The sequence below is a fragment of the Felis catus genome, chromosome D1, assembly GCF_018350175.1.
Source record: "Felis catus isolate Fca126 chromosome D1, F.catus_Fca126_mat1.0, whole genome shotgun sequence".
In the NCBI taxonomy this organism is placed as follows: domain Eukaryota; kingdom Metazoa; phylum Chordata; class Mammalia; order Carnivora; family Felidae; genus Felis; species Felis catus.
Window position 1 is genome coordinate 78,082,802 of NC_058377.1, and position 17,434 is coordinate 78,100,235.

The following is a 17,434-nucleotide window of genomic DNA, read 5'->3' on the forward strand; positions in this document are numbered from 1 at the left end:
TTTTCCTCACTTGCTTTCCTCACCAGAATTCTGCTCACTCACCCTTTGAATGTTCATTTAAGTACTCTTTCATCTTTTAAAATTCAGTTTGCACAGCCTCCTGTAAACTTTGTTGGCATCTCTTATCCCAGGCAAAATGGACAAATTAGTCCTTGATGCCCCCAAAGTTTTGTGTATATTTCATGAGGGATGTGCCTTATTGGGCATAAATGCCCATTCTTCTCTGGGTGTAATTCTCGTTCTCAGGGACAGGACCATATTTTATTCAACTCTATCACACTGGATAAATTAACAACGTAGGTAAAAAACGTTTAAAAAAGCTTCTGCCTTTTTTCTATTTATGAAGAAAAGCCATGTGTTCTGGGGATATGTGTACTACTCAACCGTGCTGTAGCTTTGCAGAGGGTGGAGACATTGCCACTTGAAGCCATTTACATGAACCTGGGAGAAGCAGCCAGAAAGGGTCCATTTTTTTCACCAGCTTGTCCAGTGTGTGATCATCCTCATCTTGAGTAGAGGAGAACAATGACAGGAGGGAGAAGGTGGTGCAATAAGTATGAAAGGGACTTTTGAAAAGTTTTGCCAATATTCCAGCTGAGTAGAATGAGATGGGCACTGTCTTTAAGATGGCCAGATTGTCACTCTGTGGTGGTTCTCTCTACTCCAGGCTCTGCTCACTCCACTGCAAACAAAGAAGGGGATTTCAGAAGAGCTTTAAACACCCTTTCACATTTACCAAATGGAGTTTGGGAACATAACCATCTATTTAGTTAAGGGGTTTTAACTGAATGTAGGAAATGTGTAAAGTGGATATTTCTGTATTGTTGCCAGCTAGAATACTATGTTTTAAAAGTCTTTAAACCAGCCTTTCTCAAATAATGTTTAATCAAACACACTGCCAGATGCCCCATGGGGAAAACAATTCTATGGTTATGTTAGTTTGAGAAATGCAGCTTACTACAGTCCCTATCTGGAGTTTGGCAGTGCTCTTTGGCATGTCAAAGGCACTAGTGAGTTCTATAATACGGTCTTGTTTAATCTGGAATTTTCCAGACTTATTTGGCCACAGGAGTCTCTTACAGTCTCCTTCATGCTACATTGGGGAAACTGCATTGAAATATTCACATTCTGCTTAAGTGATAGTTTCTCATTGGCGTATTTTATTTCAGGGACAGTGGAACAAAGACAAAAAATAATCTGAGATTCACTAATGGTTTAAATCCGAGCTTCATATGTCAGATAGAGTTCCTATGGCAACTGCTTCACTGTATGTAAGGCATATATAGCCATTGGGGAGTTGAAAGTATGAACTGCAGAATGCACTATAGAATAAGGTATAAGATAGAAATTGCTTGCAAAGTCCCTGTGTTTATTTAATAATATTGGCTATTTTTACTCTGGAAAAGTTATTATTTTACTAAAAAAAAAAAGGAAAGGAAGGAGAAGAAAGACGGGGAGCAAAAGAAGAAAAAAGGGGGGAGAGGGAAGAGAAAAGAGTAAAGAAAAAGAAAGAGAAGCTGACCTGTGCTAAGATATCATATTCCAATGAACAGTTCCAGCAATAACTGCCAGTTTGAAACTTCCAATGTTTCCTCACATTTCTTTTGAGAAATTGTGGAAAATTGAAAAAAAAAATTGGTGACCTTTATGCAGATAATCTGTGCCACCTTCTTTAATCAAGATATCATCAGAGAAACACAGTGGAGTCCATTCAGATGAATATATTCTCCAGATGTCCTGATAGAGGGAATCAGCTGTGATAAAACAGTGGGGTTAGGTTGAGTTCTCTGTTTGCCTTCCCTCATGGTGAGCGCATTCCCACACAGTGAATTGAATACAGTTCTAAGAAACCATTCTTACTTTCTTCCTCTTCTCCATCAACTTCCTCAGTCTGGGGATGAGAGATAGTATAATTCTGAGTAATCAGGCTCCTCTTGAAATCCTATTTCAGCAGAAAATTGGCTGGGTTCCTGGCCAAAAACAGAACACCTGCCAGACTGACTTATCCCAAGGTAATATTAGAAGCACAGATGTCATCAGTAACTGTTGACTTAACAATATATTTCCACTACCCACAGTCTGGCCTTGTCTCTTCCATTTCTGCCTCCACCCCTCACACAACTACAAAAAAGCCCTTGGTTTTAAAAAAACAAGTCCATTTTCAAAGCTAGGAAGGCACTGGAGAAGGGCAGGTCACTTGAGAAAATGTTCCTTGTGTTTTACTTCATTTCATCCCAATAGTTTCTTTGTTTTGTATAAGAACATTTCAAGGCGGAAATACTTTCCATATATAATTGTGATTGTATTGTCTTAGCAGAGGAACCACTTGGACACCAGTCTACTGTTTTGTCCAGTTACTATGTGGCAGTGAAGCTGTGCCAAGTATGGCTCTCCTAAAGTTTGGGCCATGTGTTTTTACAATGCTTACTGCCTGATTTTCTTCTGGATGGCCAAAGTCCTTCTCCCTCCCTCCCTTCTTTTCATCTGTCCCTTCTTTCCTTCCTTCCTTTCTTACGGAAGCCCTTATTGGGGTGAAAAGTTGTGGTATAAATTAGCAGTGGTATAAATTCAACATAATTTATATATAGTTGTACTATGTATACATCTATATTTTAAAGACATTTTAAGAAACATGTATAGAAAGAGATACACATAGAGGGACTCTGAAAACAGCCTATGTTCATTGACGCCTCCATACCCCAGAATGTGGTTCCTCATAATGGAAGGGAATGACACTTGTATTACCCAATTTTTGTACTTCTTGTTCGATAATTTCCATCTTGTTCAAGAATATCCCTTCAAAAAAATCCCTAGGGGCAGAATTCTCTTAATACTGGGGTGGGGGGGTGTATATAGCTGTGAGCCAAGTTTTATACAGTACAAAAAATTCATTACTCAAAGACATGGGCCCAATCACTAACTTAATGATTGTTAGGTAGCTTCCTCATTTTTTGGTGAAAACCATTTCTACTATTCTTTGAATCCAGTCTTGATTTATTGCATTAATTTCCCCCTGTGTCCTATATAGGTACATGTCTTATTTACCATTCATTTATTATTCAATATGCATTTATTGAACACATATTCCATTAAGGCATCATGCTTTATTTCAAGAAGTTAAAACTGTAGTGAGATATTATCTTAACCCAATGTAACTCACAATCAAGCAAAGAGACATTAAGGTTAACCAATAACTGAGACACAATTTGCTATGGTAAAAATAAGTACCAAGAGTTATAGGTTTTTATGTTGGTAACATCAGGGATTCTGGAGGGGGCTGATGAAAACATACATCCTGAGGTTGATTCTCTTTCCCTCAGCAATAGTGTTAATTCTTTATAGGTCTTCACTGAGGCATATTGTATAGTTCTTAAGGTAAGTTTTGCTTCAGGATTCCTCCACCCTTTCTAGTTTTCCTTCTAGTGTCTTATGCTTCCATTCTTTCTAAAACCTCTCTTATTCTAGGGAAACCAAGCTGTTTGAGTCCTTCACACCAACATGCACGTGTGTTCGTGTGTCACTCTTCCCGTGGTTTTTACCTAGTGGAAGGCTGATTAAAGTCAGACATTGACTTGAGGGACTATTTGAGTTTCTTTAATGAAAAAAACTCCTGGGGCACCTCTGTGGCTCAGTCGGTTAGGTGTCTGACTCTTGGTTTTGGCTCAGGTCATGATCTCATAGTTCTTGAGTTCAACCCTTGCATTGGGCTCTGTACTGTCAGTGCGGAGCCTGCTTGGGATTTTCTCTCTCTCCCTCTCTCTCACCCTCCCTTGCGTGTACTCTTTCTCTCTCAAAATAAATAAATGCAAAATGACAAAGCTCCAGGAACCATATCTTTGTGGTAGAAAGAATTTGGGTGAGGAGAGCCCAAGTGAATTCTTTTAGAATCTAAATTTGTTCTATCTAGCTTCTCAAATGCAGGCGGCACATGGTAGCCTTTCTTTTCTTTCTTCCATGGTGACTTTGGCTCAAAACACAGGAAATTATTGTTCTGGTTTGTTTGTTCGGTTGGTTAGTTGGAGAGAGGACAGTTATGAGATACAGCATGGCATCTTCCCAGTCAAGGAAAACGTAAGTATAAACTTGTTCCTAAAATCTTGGACTATCCAGGGGCACCTGCGTGGCTCAGTTGGTTAAGCATCCGGCTTTGGCTCAGGTGATGATCTGACAGTTCGTGAGTTCGAGCCCCGCATTGGGCTCTGTGCAGACAGCTCAGAGCCTGAAGCCTGCTTCACATTGTGTGTCTTCCTCTCTCTCTGCCCCTCCCCTGCTCATGCTCTGTCTGTCTCTCTCTCTCAAAAATAAACATTAAAAAAAATTTTTTTAAAATCATGGATTATCCATTATCATCTAAGAGCCACAACTGTTTATAAGTGTTGTGTGCATAACACTTAGATTATGTATTTTTTAAAGAGTAGCGAGATAGAGAAAATAGAGATGGACTCCGATATTCAGACATGAATTCTATAACATGTAGATTGTAAGATACTGCCACACAAATAGGTTTTGGTAGGTGAGGTTTACTGAGGTGGAGTGAATTTCTGGGTGACTCTGGGTGAAATAGAGACAACTTCCTAAAGGAAATCTTAGAGTTCAAAATAATATGAAACAATGGGTTCATTTTTAAAAAATAATAATTTAATTCTCATTTATTTTTAAAATGGTAAAATTAATATCATCACAATTATAGTAAGGAAATTTTACTCTGTTAGCATACATTCTGTTCTAGCTTTCAATCTATTTATCTTGGCAACCGGATGTACACTATCTTTTTAATTCTCCCCAGTGAGAACCTTACTCATTATTCCTCCACTGCCAAGGGATTTGCTCATCATTATCCTCCAGCATCATTATTATTGTCATCATCCAACTTATGCCTTAGTGCAGTTATTTGGCCTTCAGAAAATGCCTTCAGGGCCTGACTTTTACATAGTTAGGGTGTAATGTGATATTTCTGTGCTCATATCATGTCCATAGTTTAATATAGAACAAATTTGAAAACATTAATGGTCCAGGGCCTTTGAACCCATGGAAAAAATCAATCTAAATGGAACCTGATTAAGGAAAATGAACTTGCTTGCTTTTCTCTTTCAGGTGAAGCGAATTTCTGAAGATCCTCCTTGCAAATGCCCGAACAAATTCTGTGTGGAGAGGCTCTCCCAAGGAAGATACCGAGTGGGAGAAAAGATCCTCTTCATTAGGGTAAAGTTTTACTTTTTACTTGGTATCTTGTCCTTTATGAGAATATTCAGGGCTGGAGTTGGTGGTTATAGGGGAAATATGACCTGTAACTAAGCAAGAACTTCCCTTATGGTGTTTACAGTTGGATTGGAAGATACCAGGTATGAACATGTTTTTAAATGTATTATACATAATTACTACTGAGGGCTAAATAAATAGAACTATCTTTCTCTTTTTACATAGATACAAACACACACACCAAACAAATCATAGAGATCGAGTAGAATGAGAAAAAGAAAAATCAAATTCCTTTTCTGTTTACACATTTAGTTTCAAAGGAACTAACCCCCACCACCACCACTATCCACCGACCTCCGCCTCCCATCCCCATGGGAAACAGAAATAGTGTTCTGTCCTAGTTTTCCATATTCCAAGTTTAGAACATGATCATCCTATTGGTTCTGGTAACTTTCAAATGATTTGAACATGATTTGGGTTCAGAAGTTTGGGTAATGAACCAGAGCGAGAAGAATGAAAGCTCATTCCAATGGCATGGTTAAATAGTGACCGCCATTTCTCACTTAGTGTTCTGGGTTAGAATAAAGAAACGTGGATGTGTGCCAATGAATGTTCTGGTGGTCTCTGTCCGTTTTACAATCATTTACAATCATTAATGTCCATTTTACTAATGAAAAATCTGACTAGATACCACAAGAGGTTTTAGGCTGTTACTAGGGGCTCAAAGTAACATTTCATGCCTTTCACTTGATCTGTTTTGTTAATAATCAAAATCATTTAATCTCAAAATAAGTTTGTGACTTTTCCTAAGACCAAGATTCTTCTTTTCAAAAACGAGAAGATGAAAATATAGTACTGACCTATACCTAGAAATCTGCAATTCATAAGTATTTTTCTACCATATTTTTTAGTCATTTCCTAAAGAACAGAGGTTATGATTCAGAGGAACTGTATTCTCTCATATGAATAAGCTGAAGTATCTTGCTTGTTATTCTGTTTTGTAGAGCAGAATGAATGTGTACATCAAGTACCATCAATGAAAATGCCTAACAATACTCAAAGTCAGTGATGACCCAGTAGCAATTTTGTCACTGTAAAGTTTTCTTAATTTCAACTTTTGACTGAAAATTATTCACGTGAGAATTTTTTAAGGCTCTACAGCATATAATTAGAAGAAAAATTTAATCATAATTCGTCCTCAAAAATAATGTCAATCATTTTGTATTTTAATCTAATTTTAGAGCCATGTTATTGATTTTTTAAAAAACTTCCAGCTAATAATTGCTATTTTGCTTTGTAATGGCAATGAAAAAAATATAATGATATGTGACCATTAGAGGTTTGAGAACAAATCTGCAAGAATGTCCTCGCCCAGATAGACAGTTGCCTTAGTAATTGCTTATTGTTCTCGAATTCCTTATTACAAAGATTACATACATGTTTATTTTTGCCAAGCTGCCTTCTTTTGCTTTAGTACATTAAAAAATAAGGATTTAGCAAATGTGTTTACATTTGACTAGGTTGATCTTTCTCAATTGAAACTCATGCTTCTTGAGAACATTAGGCCTTAGTGCCTGGAATCAAAACATAGGGCTTCATTTATTTAGAAATGTTAACAAACACATGATCAGTAAATTAGATGCATTTCCCTATAATGTAACCCAATATCTTTAGGCAAAAATATATATCACATATGTCTATTTCTGTCTGGTCTTCCATATTGAGTCAGTGGTCTGAGAATTTAATACCCACGTTTATAAATAACCTGAATTTATATCATATTGGACAGATAAGGTATTTTTTGATGCTCTGTTTTTGTGTTCAGAAAATGGTTTCCTTTCAAGTGAAATCTTTTCATGGCTTGTTTCTAGAGGTATTGAGATTTGCTTTACTGAAAACAGTTGCCTCCAAGTCCTGAGTGATAGTGTTTGAATTTAATGTCAGTTAACAAAGCAGAACATATCGCACACATTCAGTTTCATGATTTTGATGTTCCAAGCTCACTAAGAGGGTTAACTGGGATATGGTCATTCCCTGACTGGCCCCGCAAGTTAGGGCATCACTCAGCTATGACAAGTGCTGTAGAACAGTGTTATAATGACCCGTAGTCCTCCCCTTTCTCTTTTTGCAACGTCCACAGGTAATTTATACTGTTTTTTTTTTTTTACAACAGGTTTCACTTTAAAATTGGTCCATTTTTTTTTCAAATCCTTTTAAAAGGAAACTTACTATCATTGCATAAATTGGAAACTAAAACTGTTTGCCAAAAAATGAAATTATATTAATACGTATTCGTTGAAATTCTTATCCCTCAGCTTGCTAGGAGTCTATTCTCCACCCCACCCCCACCATGGAGTAAGTTGATTTTAAAAACACCCCTCTCCTTGTCTCTGCTTTCCCTTTACCTCCCATTCTGTTGCGTCTAGGAGCTGAAATTTCACATGAAGACTATATCCACCTTTCATTATATGCTGTCTCCCTATTTCTTCTTCTACACTGAATTCACGAGCTAAAAAAGTCTCATTGATGTGTATGCACTTTGGCTAATACTTTTTGATTTGTGGCGCAGACCATATTTAATTGATTGTCATTTTGCACTCACTTATTGTAAGGAGCTGACAGTTACTACTCAAAATGCCTAGGGTATTGGATTTCAAATGATCAATTGGTTGTTGCTGCTAACATCTTAACTTTAAGTTGCTCTGAACACCAGGATTAAGTACTAAGTGCCTAGAGTCAAAATCTCAAACACACTAGGGGGGATTTCCTCCCTGTCCCTGAATTGCAGTTCTGTGGTTTTTATTTTTGCACTTTTAACATGGGCATATTTTAAACTTTGCTGTATCTCTTTTGAGGCTGCAAGGTATGGTCATATTTACTACATTATAAGTCAATACATTTATGCATATTATTATGTAACATGTACAAATGGTGAAATATACATGGTATATTATCATTTATCCCCTAGTGTTCTGTCCATCCTGAGAACAGCAGTATTTTCATATGGCCATAGTGAACTTGTCCATCCAAAGAGCAATTTAGAGTCATTTAGGTCTGTTAAGACTGTTGGCTTAGCATTTACTTAAAGGTAATACAATTGCCAAAACACAGACTTTCTACCCCTTAGAAAGTCATAAATACAAGATTCTCTGAATAAGTCTGTACCTTGTACATTTACTCTTGATCTACACTTCTCAACATAAGCCAGAGTTAACAAGTTCATTGCTAACTGATTTCAAGGTTTGTTGACAACACCCAATCACCTTACCTATGTATGGTTTTATGATTATTATGTATATGAACACAACTTCTCCTTATACATTCAAAAAGATATAATAAGAAAAAATCAGAATGAAAAATACAAGAATGTTTGCAGATTAGAGAGAAAGAGCCTAGAAGACATTTTTGGCAGATGTTGTCTTTGCTAAGCATATGTCTTATCTGTGAGTTTCTAGAAAGCAAGGTATGACTACTTTGCATATCTGGCTATGCATGTGTACTTATGTACACACACACATCTGTATGCTTATGTGGGCATGTTTGTTTATACACATATATATCTTCATTTAAGGTTGAGAGACTAATTTCTACCCAAATATAAAGAATGTCTGAGATTTTTGACTGTGTCTTTTAGGCAAGCATGCAAGTAGTCCCTTGACAAAGTCACGATGCTCTTGTTTCTAAATGTAAAAACAATTTCTTGAAGCCAGATTTTTGCCTTACATCTTTCAGTGGGTGACATTGTTTTTGAACTATCTGGTGGACAAGCAAGCTAAGTGCTTTCTCTCCTCTGAGGTATTTCAGTTATGTTTCACTGACTTGAAATTGGACAATGATGCCAAAAAGCTCCTTGTTGACTTCTGTGGTGGCAGATGTTTGGATGTTACCATTTGGCCATGCTATGTATCTCTGGAATATAAATACATGGATCTGAGGCCTAAAGTTGTGATTTTGAGGATGAGAAATGTGCACATTTTCCAGTGTTTTCGTTCATTCAGTTACTTGGTTTCTACACAGGCTTCCAGTATCAAGAAGTCAGGTGCCAATATAAATCTGTATAAGCTTGTAGGAAGGGTTTTCCGAAATATTTCTTAGATGCCATGAAAATGTACTATTCAATTTGTCAGTCCCAATTCAATGATGATAATATTCTATATAAATGATAGTAACTTTTAAAGTGATCTCCCTGCGGGGTGCATGGTTGACTCAGTCAGTAGAGCATGCAACTCTTGATCTTGGAGTCATGAGTTCAAGCCCCATGTTGAGCATAGAGCTTGCTTTTTTTTAAAAAAAGGAAGACTACACTAAAAAAAAAAAAAAAAAAAAAAAAAAAAAAAAAGAAGTGATGTCCCAGATAAGCAGCATTGGCATCATCTAGAAAGTTGGTGGAATCGCAAATTCTTGGGCCTCACCTGGGGTGGCAGCTAGCCATCTGTTTTAACAAGCCCTCTGGGTAATTCTGATGTGTGCTGAAACTTGAAACCTCTAATCTAAAGGAAAGAAACCACTACGTGAAGGAAGAGACTTGTTGTACAACAACACAATTAGAAATAATTTGCATGTCTGATGATGGAAAAATATAACCATTCAGATACTAGAAATGATCATTTTGGAAACTTTTGTGTATCATTGAGGGGAAATACTGAAGATACAATGTTAAGTAGAAAAAAAATCCAGATTTTGAAACCGTACTCACATATAAAATATCTCTCTGAAATACTTATATATTATATAAATATTTATATATTATATACATAATATAGAAATTATATATAATTCTGATTAAGTCTTGAAGAGAAGAGAAATAATTCAAAAGTTTTTAATTGTTGAGGGCATAGAATTATGAGTGAGCTTCTTTGTTGTTGTTCTGCATTTATTTCTGATGATGACATTAAAAATATGAACTCTTTAGAAAAAGAAAAATCAGCAACCTGATACCGTTGCAAATTTGAGAATAACTAAAGAGACTTGTAAAAGGCATCAGGTTAATTAGCTGACTGCTCATTTTTCTGGTCACTGGCTAAGCTTCCCATCTTCTGAAAAAGGGTACAGAGGTTTATTGGAATCGTGGTGTTATTTAGATGAGGGAGGACTTTACATTTTGCTGTATACTTGCAGCATATTGTTTCCTTGGATGAAGCTCTCACCTTTTATTCACTTCCTTTTCTGTTTTATATCTCCATTTGGAAAACCAGCTCAGATTGTTTTGGGTTAGCACTAGCAAACATGCAAACATCTGAATAATGTCCCTTCTCGTTGCAGATGCCATCAGTGAGCCATACACTCAGTTTTCTCTGTCTTAGTCATTAAAGCTTTAATCATTTGATACCCCTTTCCTTTTAAGGCTCAACTTTCAGTGACATGCAAATGGTCCAATATGATAAACTGATCTCTGCCAATGCATGAAATAGGCGTAAATGGCTCTAATGAGTAGAACATCCCTGGGGTAAGATCTTTACACCACATAGTTGCTCTAATGTCCTGGTTGTAGGAATCTCTGGCAAAAAATACAAGCCAGCGGAATCATGTGTTGTGAGGTAGTTGACTTTTTTTGTGTGTGCTACTTGATTTGGGCACTAATATGCTGAATAGTCTTTTACTTAATTACACTTTGTCACTACTCTTAACATCGTACTTTAGCATTGTTCAAAGAGTGTTCCAAGGAAAAACAGCTCCAGAAGATGTTCAAAGATATTATTTGTAAAGAACAGTTATCATGCTAAAGAGTTTAAACAGGACTCCTTTTATTGAACTGACTCTATTGGCCTCTGTCTGCTCACATGGTAGATCTCATTTCAACCTCTCCTCCTGATGGAACATACTGTTGCCATTCTTACTTTACAGATGAGGAAACTGAAACATGGAGGTTGAATAACTTCTCAGACTGATAAGCTCATGAGAGATAAAAGTGGCATTCACAGGCCTAACTCCCAAATTTACACTCTTTACCACAAAGCAATACTAATTTTTTTTTTATCTGAGATTATCTGGGATTTCTCCAAGGGTTGAATATACTCATATGATCTATTAATTCCTACAGTGAGATGCACTATTTAACATTTTCTAAAATGTATCCCACCATGGAAAGTTTCTCTCTCTAGCCCTTCCCCTCTCACCCCGTCCCCTGCATTCCCCTCCACTTCCCCGCCCCCCACTCCCAGCATCGCATCATCCTGGGATAGGAGGTCATGAAAATATACTTCAGGGAAGACATTATCAACTGAAGCAAATTAAGAAAAATAATTTGTAACATAGAATTCTATTGAAATGAAAGTTTTCTACCATTTGCCAGAGTTGCAACCCATATATATTGAAGTACTGCTAAGAAATACTGAATTTATGCTCATTTTTACTTTCAAGTTCCATTTGGAAATTATGACATAAGGAATGACTGGAAAATCTTTAAAGGAAAGAGGGCTAAAATGTAACAAGTATCATTTATAGCAGCCATTTCAGCAGGTACCTTGTATATATTGCCTCACTAGATTCTCTCCATCTCACAGCTGGTTTTGAAATTGCTTTTATCTTTTTGTTACAGATGAAAATACAAAGTCTTAGGGAGTTTAAGGTCTCAAGTAGGTAGTATGATAAACAATTTGAAGTCCCAGCTCCCAAACACATAATACTACACTCCTCTCGAAGCTGTCTCCCTAGGGCATGTCCATCAAATACAAGTATGCTATTCCACAAGGCTGGTCCTCTAAAAAGGACCTGCAGCTTTTTATAATATATTTAAGGCTCAACCACGTAGTAGTGTATTCCTTATATCATCTTTACTTTAAAAATATTTGGATTGAAAAGGTCATTACAGTTGCATAATCAGTAGTGCCTACTGTATAGAAAGGGATATAATGTGTTTGACTGTATTATGATAGTGATAAAAATTATAATAATATTTATTAGGATTAGGTGTTTACTTGTATGCCAGATGCTGTTCTAAATGCTTTATATAGCCTATCTTGTTGATTAGGCAAAACAAAGTAGAACTCTATGTATTACAAATTATATTTTCTGCACTGTGATCTTTTTTATAGAAGTCAGAATTTAATTCTTCTGTATTGCCAGTAGGGTGTTGTTGAATCTTCTTGCTAATTGTAGATATTTTTAAAGTAGATTAATATCATTTCAAGACATTTTTATACCAGACCTTCACAGCTGGGTAAAATCGTATGAGGTTCCATGCTAACACTCTAATGGGTCAAGGTATTTTTCCCCTACATTTTAAGAAATGGGACTGCTTAAGGAGTCTAAAGAAAAGACAATGAATAATTTAATTGGAAGTCAGCAAAGGAATTTGAAATCTTAGGGGGTTACCTTCTTAATACTACTTTTGAATTAAATCATCTCAGATCAATGGAAAGGTCAAACACCTTGTTATTGATTCTTTGTAATTTCTTATTTACCATAAAAATTCTTCAGGTTTATACCTGTGTGATAAAGATCAATTCACTGTAACAAACCAAGCAAGAGAGGCACAAGAGCTCTGTTACTATAGCAACCCAACCTGGCAGTATCTTCTGGGACTAGCTCTAAGGGAAGGTCCAATGATAGCGAGGGATATTAGTTTCTTTTCTGCTCTTATGACATATATTGATTTACTGTGAGTAAAAAGTAGCATGGTTCCAATTGCATACCTTTCCTGGTAATGAAAAATGGGCTGTTGTGTAAAAATGCAAAGGAGTTTTAAACAACTGGCAGGGAAAATAAAACTTTCATTTATCTTAGTGGAAACATTGCACAAACAGCCATTACTCAGCAGCTGAATGTTAAAAATTCATGTTTTGAGTAACACGAATATAAACCCTTCATCTCATTTAGCAATTTATGGGAGCAGTGGTTATGATTTCAAAACTATCTAATGGCTTATATTCACTTCTATGAAAAAATATGGCCATTTTTGCCTCTGATAGATGTAAAATCTCAGGCAGCATTCATAGTGCTTTAATCCATGGTGAGAGAAACATGGCTGTTATTAGAATGTGAATGTTTTAAAATTGGATCCCTTTCTTTGCCCAACTGCCTCAAAACTGAATGCTAATTCGGGAAAAGCAAGCAACGGCATTAAAAATGTATCCAAACACTTTAATTTCAGATTTTAAATGATTTTTTTATAATAGTTTTGCTCCATTAAAAACACTTTCATTTGTTTGTAACTTATTCATGTTCAGTGAGGCTGGGCTAATAACATGGATATAATTTACAATTTGGTAATACATCTCTCAAAGGACTTTGCAAATGTTAATAAGTCCTCTTCACCTTTTTTTTTTTCTGAGAAAGGCATAGATCTTGGATGAATGCAAAATAGTGATTAACCATTGCTGTAAAATTTTAGCTGATGAAGTACTATCTTTCCGATAGATTCATCTCTTGAGTCTGAAAACCTTTAACCAGGGAGAAACTGAAAGTTGACTTTGTACCCACTACTTCACCTGACACCACTTTTGAAAGCAAGGGAAAAAATGCAGTTTGATATCTCTTAAAAGAATGGAAAGATTAGCTAATATATCAGGACAGTTCTTTATGTTCTTATTGGAGAATTCACTTCGTCTTCCATTGAATTGTTAACAAATGTATCAAGTGTGAAGAACAATGAATAAATGAAAACTCAAAACCAAACATCCCTTTTCCCTGAGAATTTGTCACTATTGACCACTTAGCATTGAGAAGATTTTCAAGAATTCTATCTATTTTCAGCTGACCTGAGAAGCATTTTTATCCATCTCTAACTGGATTAGCAGGATTTACCTACCATATTGTACAATACATATCTGACTCTATTTCACCTTCAATCATTTTCTTTTGCCATTGCACTGCATCTAAATAAATGGACGATTTTTTTTCAATAGCCACAAATCAAAATTATTTAACTTACAGAAGCATTGAGAAATTAAATGGCTTCACTGAAGAAAAGCACAGGTCCTATGATCTGCATTTCCAATTTCTCCATTGCTACAACCTTCCTGCCATTAAGATAAATTTGCATGTGTGTGTGCATATCTTATATAGTAATATGTGTGTGTATGTGTGTGTATACACATACATATATGTATATGTATATGTAATGAAAAGGTACAATATTAGAGTAAAATTAGTTCAATGATTGGGCATTTCAGTTGTCAGAAAATTCTCAAGTTGATTAATCTGTGCCTAAAATCTCTAGTCAAGGATTTTGTCAAAAAAACAAAACAAAAAAAAACCCTTCTATTATGTCTGTATTTCTTTACATATACTATATAACACTTGCCAAATGTTTTTGTGTGTCAGATGCTTTTCTAAGAACTTCCTTGGATTCTTTTATTTAGCCCTCACCACTGTTTGAGATAGGCACTGTTATTATCTCTGCTTTAAAAGTAAGGAAACCAAACATTAGTGAGTTAATTACTTGCCAAAAGTCATAAAGCTGGAAGAGTCAACCCTCTTTGAAATCAACATATCCGATTTCAGGGATAGGGTTTTAACTATACATTATTCCTTCTATTTCAGACCGTCTAGTCTTTTGGCGGGTCATGTTGTGAGTCTTACTGTTCAACCTTTCAGCATCCATAAAGAAGTGATCCATACTTAAAGTGTAGCTCCTAATTTGCCTAGGCCTTTGTTGGTTCTGACAAATGGAATTGAATGGCTAATCCCTGTTGGGGTGTCAGACAAGAAGAGTACCCAGGAAACAAAGAATCTTGTAAAACAATAGCACTCCCCACCCCCATTAAAAAAAAAAAAATCAGAAAAACCAGCCAGAATGGCATTCACAGTGTTCAATATATTCATTGATTTTTCTTTTCAATATATTGACCAGATTTGAAAAGTCTTCCAGAGGTAAAAGTTTACTCTGGAATCTAAGGAATATTTTCAAGCTACTGTAATTACAGTTACTGTAATTACCTATTTCCAATTTGCTTTTGTGCAGTTAAGATTAAATCTCTTTAATCTGATTATATGTGAAAGGATTTTCTGTACATGCTATGGTTACAGTAGGGAGGTGACATTGTCTTTTAGACCTTTTTATACTTTTATGAAAGGGTCTAAATTAGACTTAGGACAAAATGCAACCTGAACGCTTTTGGCATAGCAATTGATGCTTTTGAAAGCCAGTTCCCTAAAAACGGATGTCAAGTAATTTTAAATAACATTGTTTTCTTAACTGTTTTTCTGCTGGTACTTCATGGTGGTAAAGTATATCTTAGTTTTATCTGATTTGTAAAATACATTCACTTATACATGAACTCATTTTATTTTCATTACTACTCTGTGAGAAAAAGCAGTGTGATTGTTAATTTACACATTTTACTGATGAGAAAACTGCAGATAATAGAGATTTAACAACTTTCCCAAGGTAATCCAACTAGCAAGTGCTTGATCTAGGTTTAAATCATATTATGGTTTTTTATATATTAAATTCCACATATTTTAAGTTTCACGCAATAAAATTTCCCTTTGAAGGTTTTTGTCTTTTTGTTTTTTTACCTTAACATAAATGAAAACCCTTAGTTGTTCACTGTGTTTTTGATTAAGGATCATTGGCCTTGCTTGCAAAGTAGATATTTCACAGTAATGAGATTGTAAAGTTTACAAGATTTTTATCTTCCTTCCATTTGTCATCATCCCAACAAGAACATTTCTGGGTTTATATGTCCTATGCTGATATAAATGTGAGTCACTTTTAGCGATTAAAATATCAGTGATTTATTTTGCAAAAGGGAAAGAAACAATTATGCACAATGTGTCATGTTCTTGAATTATTGATGAGTCTTCTAGAAGCCAAAGAGCAAACCAGTGAAATATCTGTCATTGTAAATTGTACATAATTAGGGGTACCTGGCTAGCTTGGTGAGTAGAGCATGCAACTCTTAACCTCATGGTTGTGAGTTCAAGCCCCACTTTGGGCGTGGAGCCTACCTAAAAGTAAATAAATAAATAATCATAATTATCCCAGGGGCTCAAGTTGCATAAACAGATTGTAGCAAGATTCATGAAGAAACACACTTTGCAAATGTGGCCATCCTGGGTTTGTATGAATGTAGTCAAAACGGTGGAAGTTTTATCATTACAGCATTGATTATAGCAATTTAGGACTTGTTTATTAAAATCAGTTGGTTAAGTGTTTGCATGACTTGGTCAATTTAGACTTTGCCTTGCATTTCCCTCTAATACTTGGCATTTTGAATTTCAGTTCCTCAGTAAAAACATGGACTCTCAGTCCTGGACCCAGTAAGTGCCACCGTCACCTAACTGCCCAGCCTTTCGTTGCAAGAGCCTTACTGATTCACATCAAATTTTAGTTCACTAGAATGGTGTGTTCAAAATTTTATTAGTATTAACATTTTCATTTGAAGCTGGGTTGTGTGTTGTTTCAGAGTATATTCTGCCAATTCCTGCCATCTTGTTAGAAGCATACTAAGATCTTAAGGAAATCTTTGTGTAGATTTTGGGAGGAACAAGGCATAACTAATCATATTTGATTTCATGTTAGCCTTAGGATATATACTCAAATTGCTTTATAGTAAAAATATTGATGTTACAAAAAAAATCCCAATCCCAGTGAGTTATTTGGTGACATTCTCCCTGTTTCCCTAAAAGGAACACCAGAAAAAAATCATTACATTACATTAGTCTTCTAGTTGTAGCTTTCTTTTCACATTTTCATTTCTTACACACATTCACTTCACTACACTCACACACTGTTCTAACGTTCTTGGCTATTATAAAGAAATGCCTTGTTTTTACCCCAGAGTTTTTCTAATCTACTGTGTGTTACAGACAAATTTGAAGGGCCTGGAAATTCCATGGGAAAAAAAGATTATAATTTCTTGAGCTCTCACCATGTAAAGGGCTTTTTAACCTTTTGTTTTTAAACCAACCCATCCCAATGTTTGACTCTTCATTTTCCCTTGGTTAACAGTCTCTTTTACTCTGAACATTCCATTTGTCTTCTTTTTCTTGAAATCCAGCCTCATAGAGTATGTGGGGCAGAGATAATTAAATTGTCTGAAGCCTCATTTGAAGGCAGGTAAAGGGCAGGGCTGATTTCAAATCTGTCTTCTAACCTTGGCATTAGGCATAAAGTCTCCAAGGGTCACATTCTCAAACAGCAATATCCAAATAGTAACAGATTCATTTGTCATCATCTACCAGTGTGTTAGTCATTATAATGTTATCCAGTCTGGGATTTTTAAAAAAATAATCATGGTGTTTTGAAGTCCTGGGTTAATAGAAAAATTATGGGAGCTCATATGGCACA

General features: G+C 35.8%; 1 protein-coding gene across 5 annotated transcripts in view; it reads left to right on the plus strand.

Moving 5' to 3' along the window:
- Positions 1-17,434, plus strand: part of GAS2 (growth arrest specific 2) — a 131,398-nt gene that overhangs the window by 75,948 nt on the left and 38,016 nt on the right. For all 5 annotated transcript variants that reach the window (XM_019812192.3, XM_023239652.2, XM_019812194.3 and 2 more), the window contains exon 7: positions 5,095-5,202. In XM_019812192.3, the coding sequence (XP_019667751.1) occupies positions 5,095-5,202 (108 nt within the window). The remainder of the gene's footprint in view (positions 1-5,094; positions 5,203-17,434) is intronic.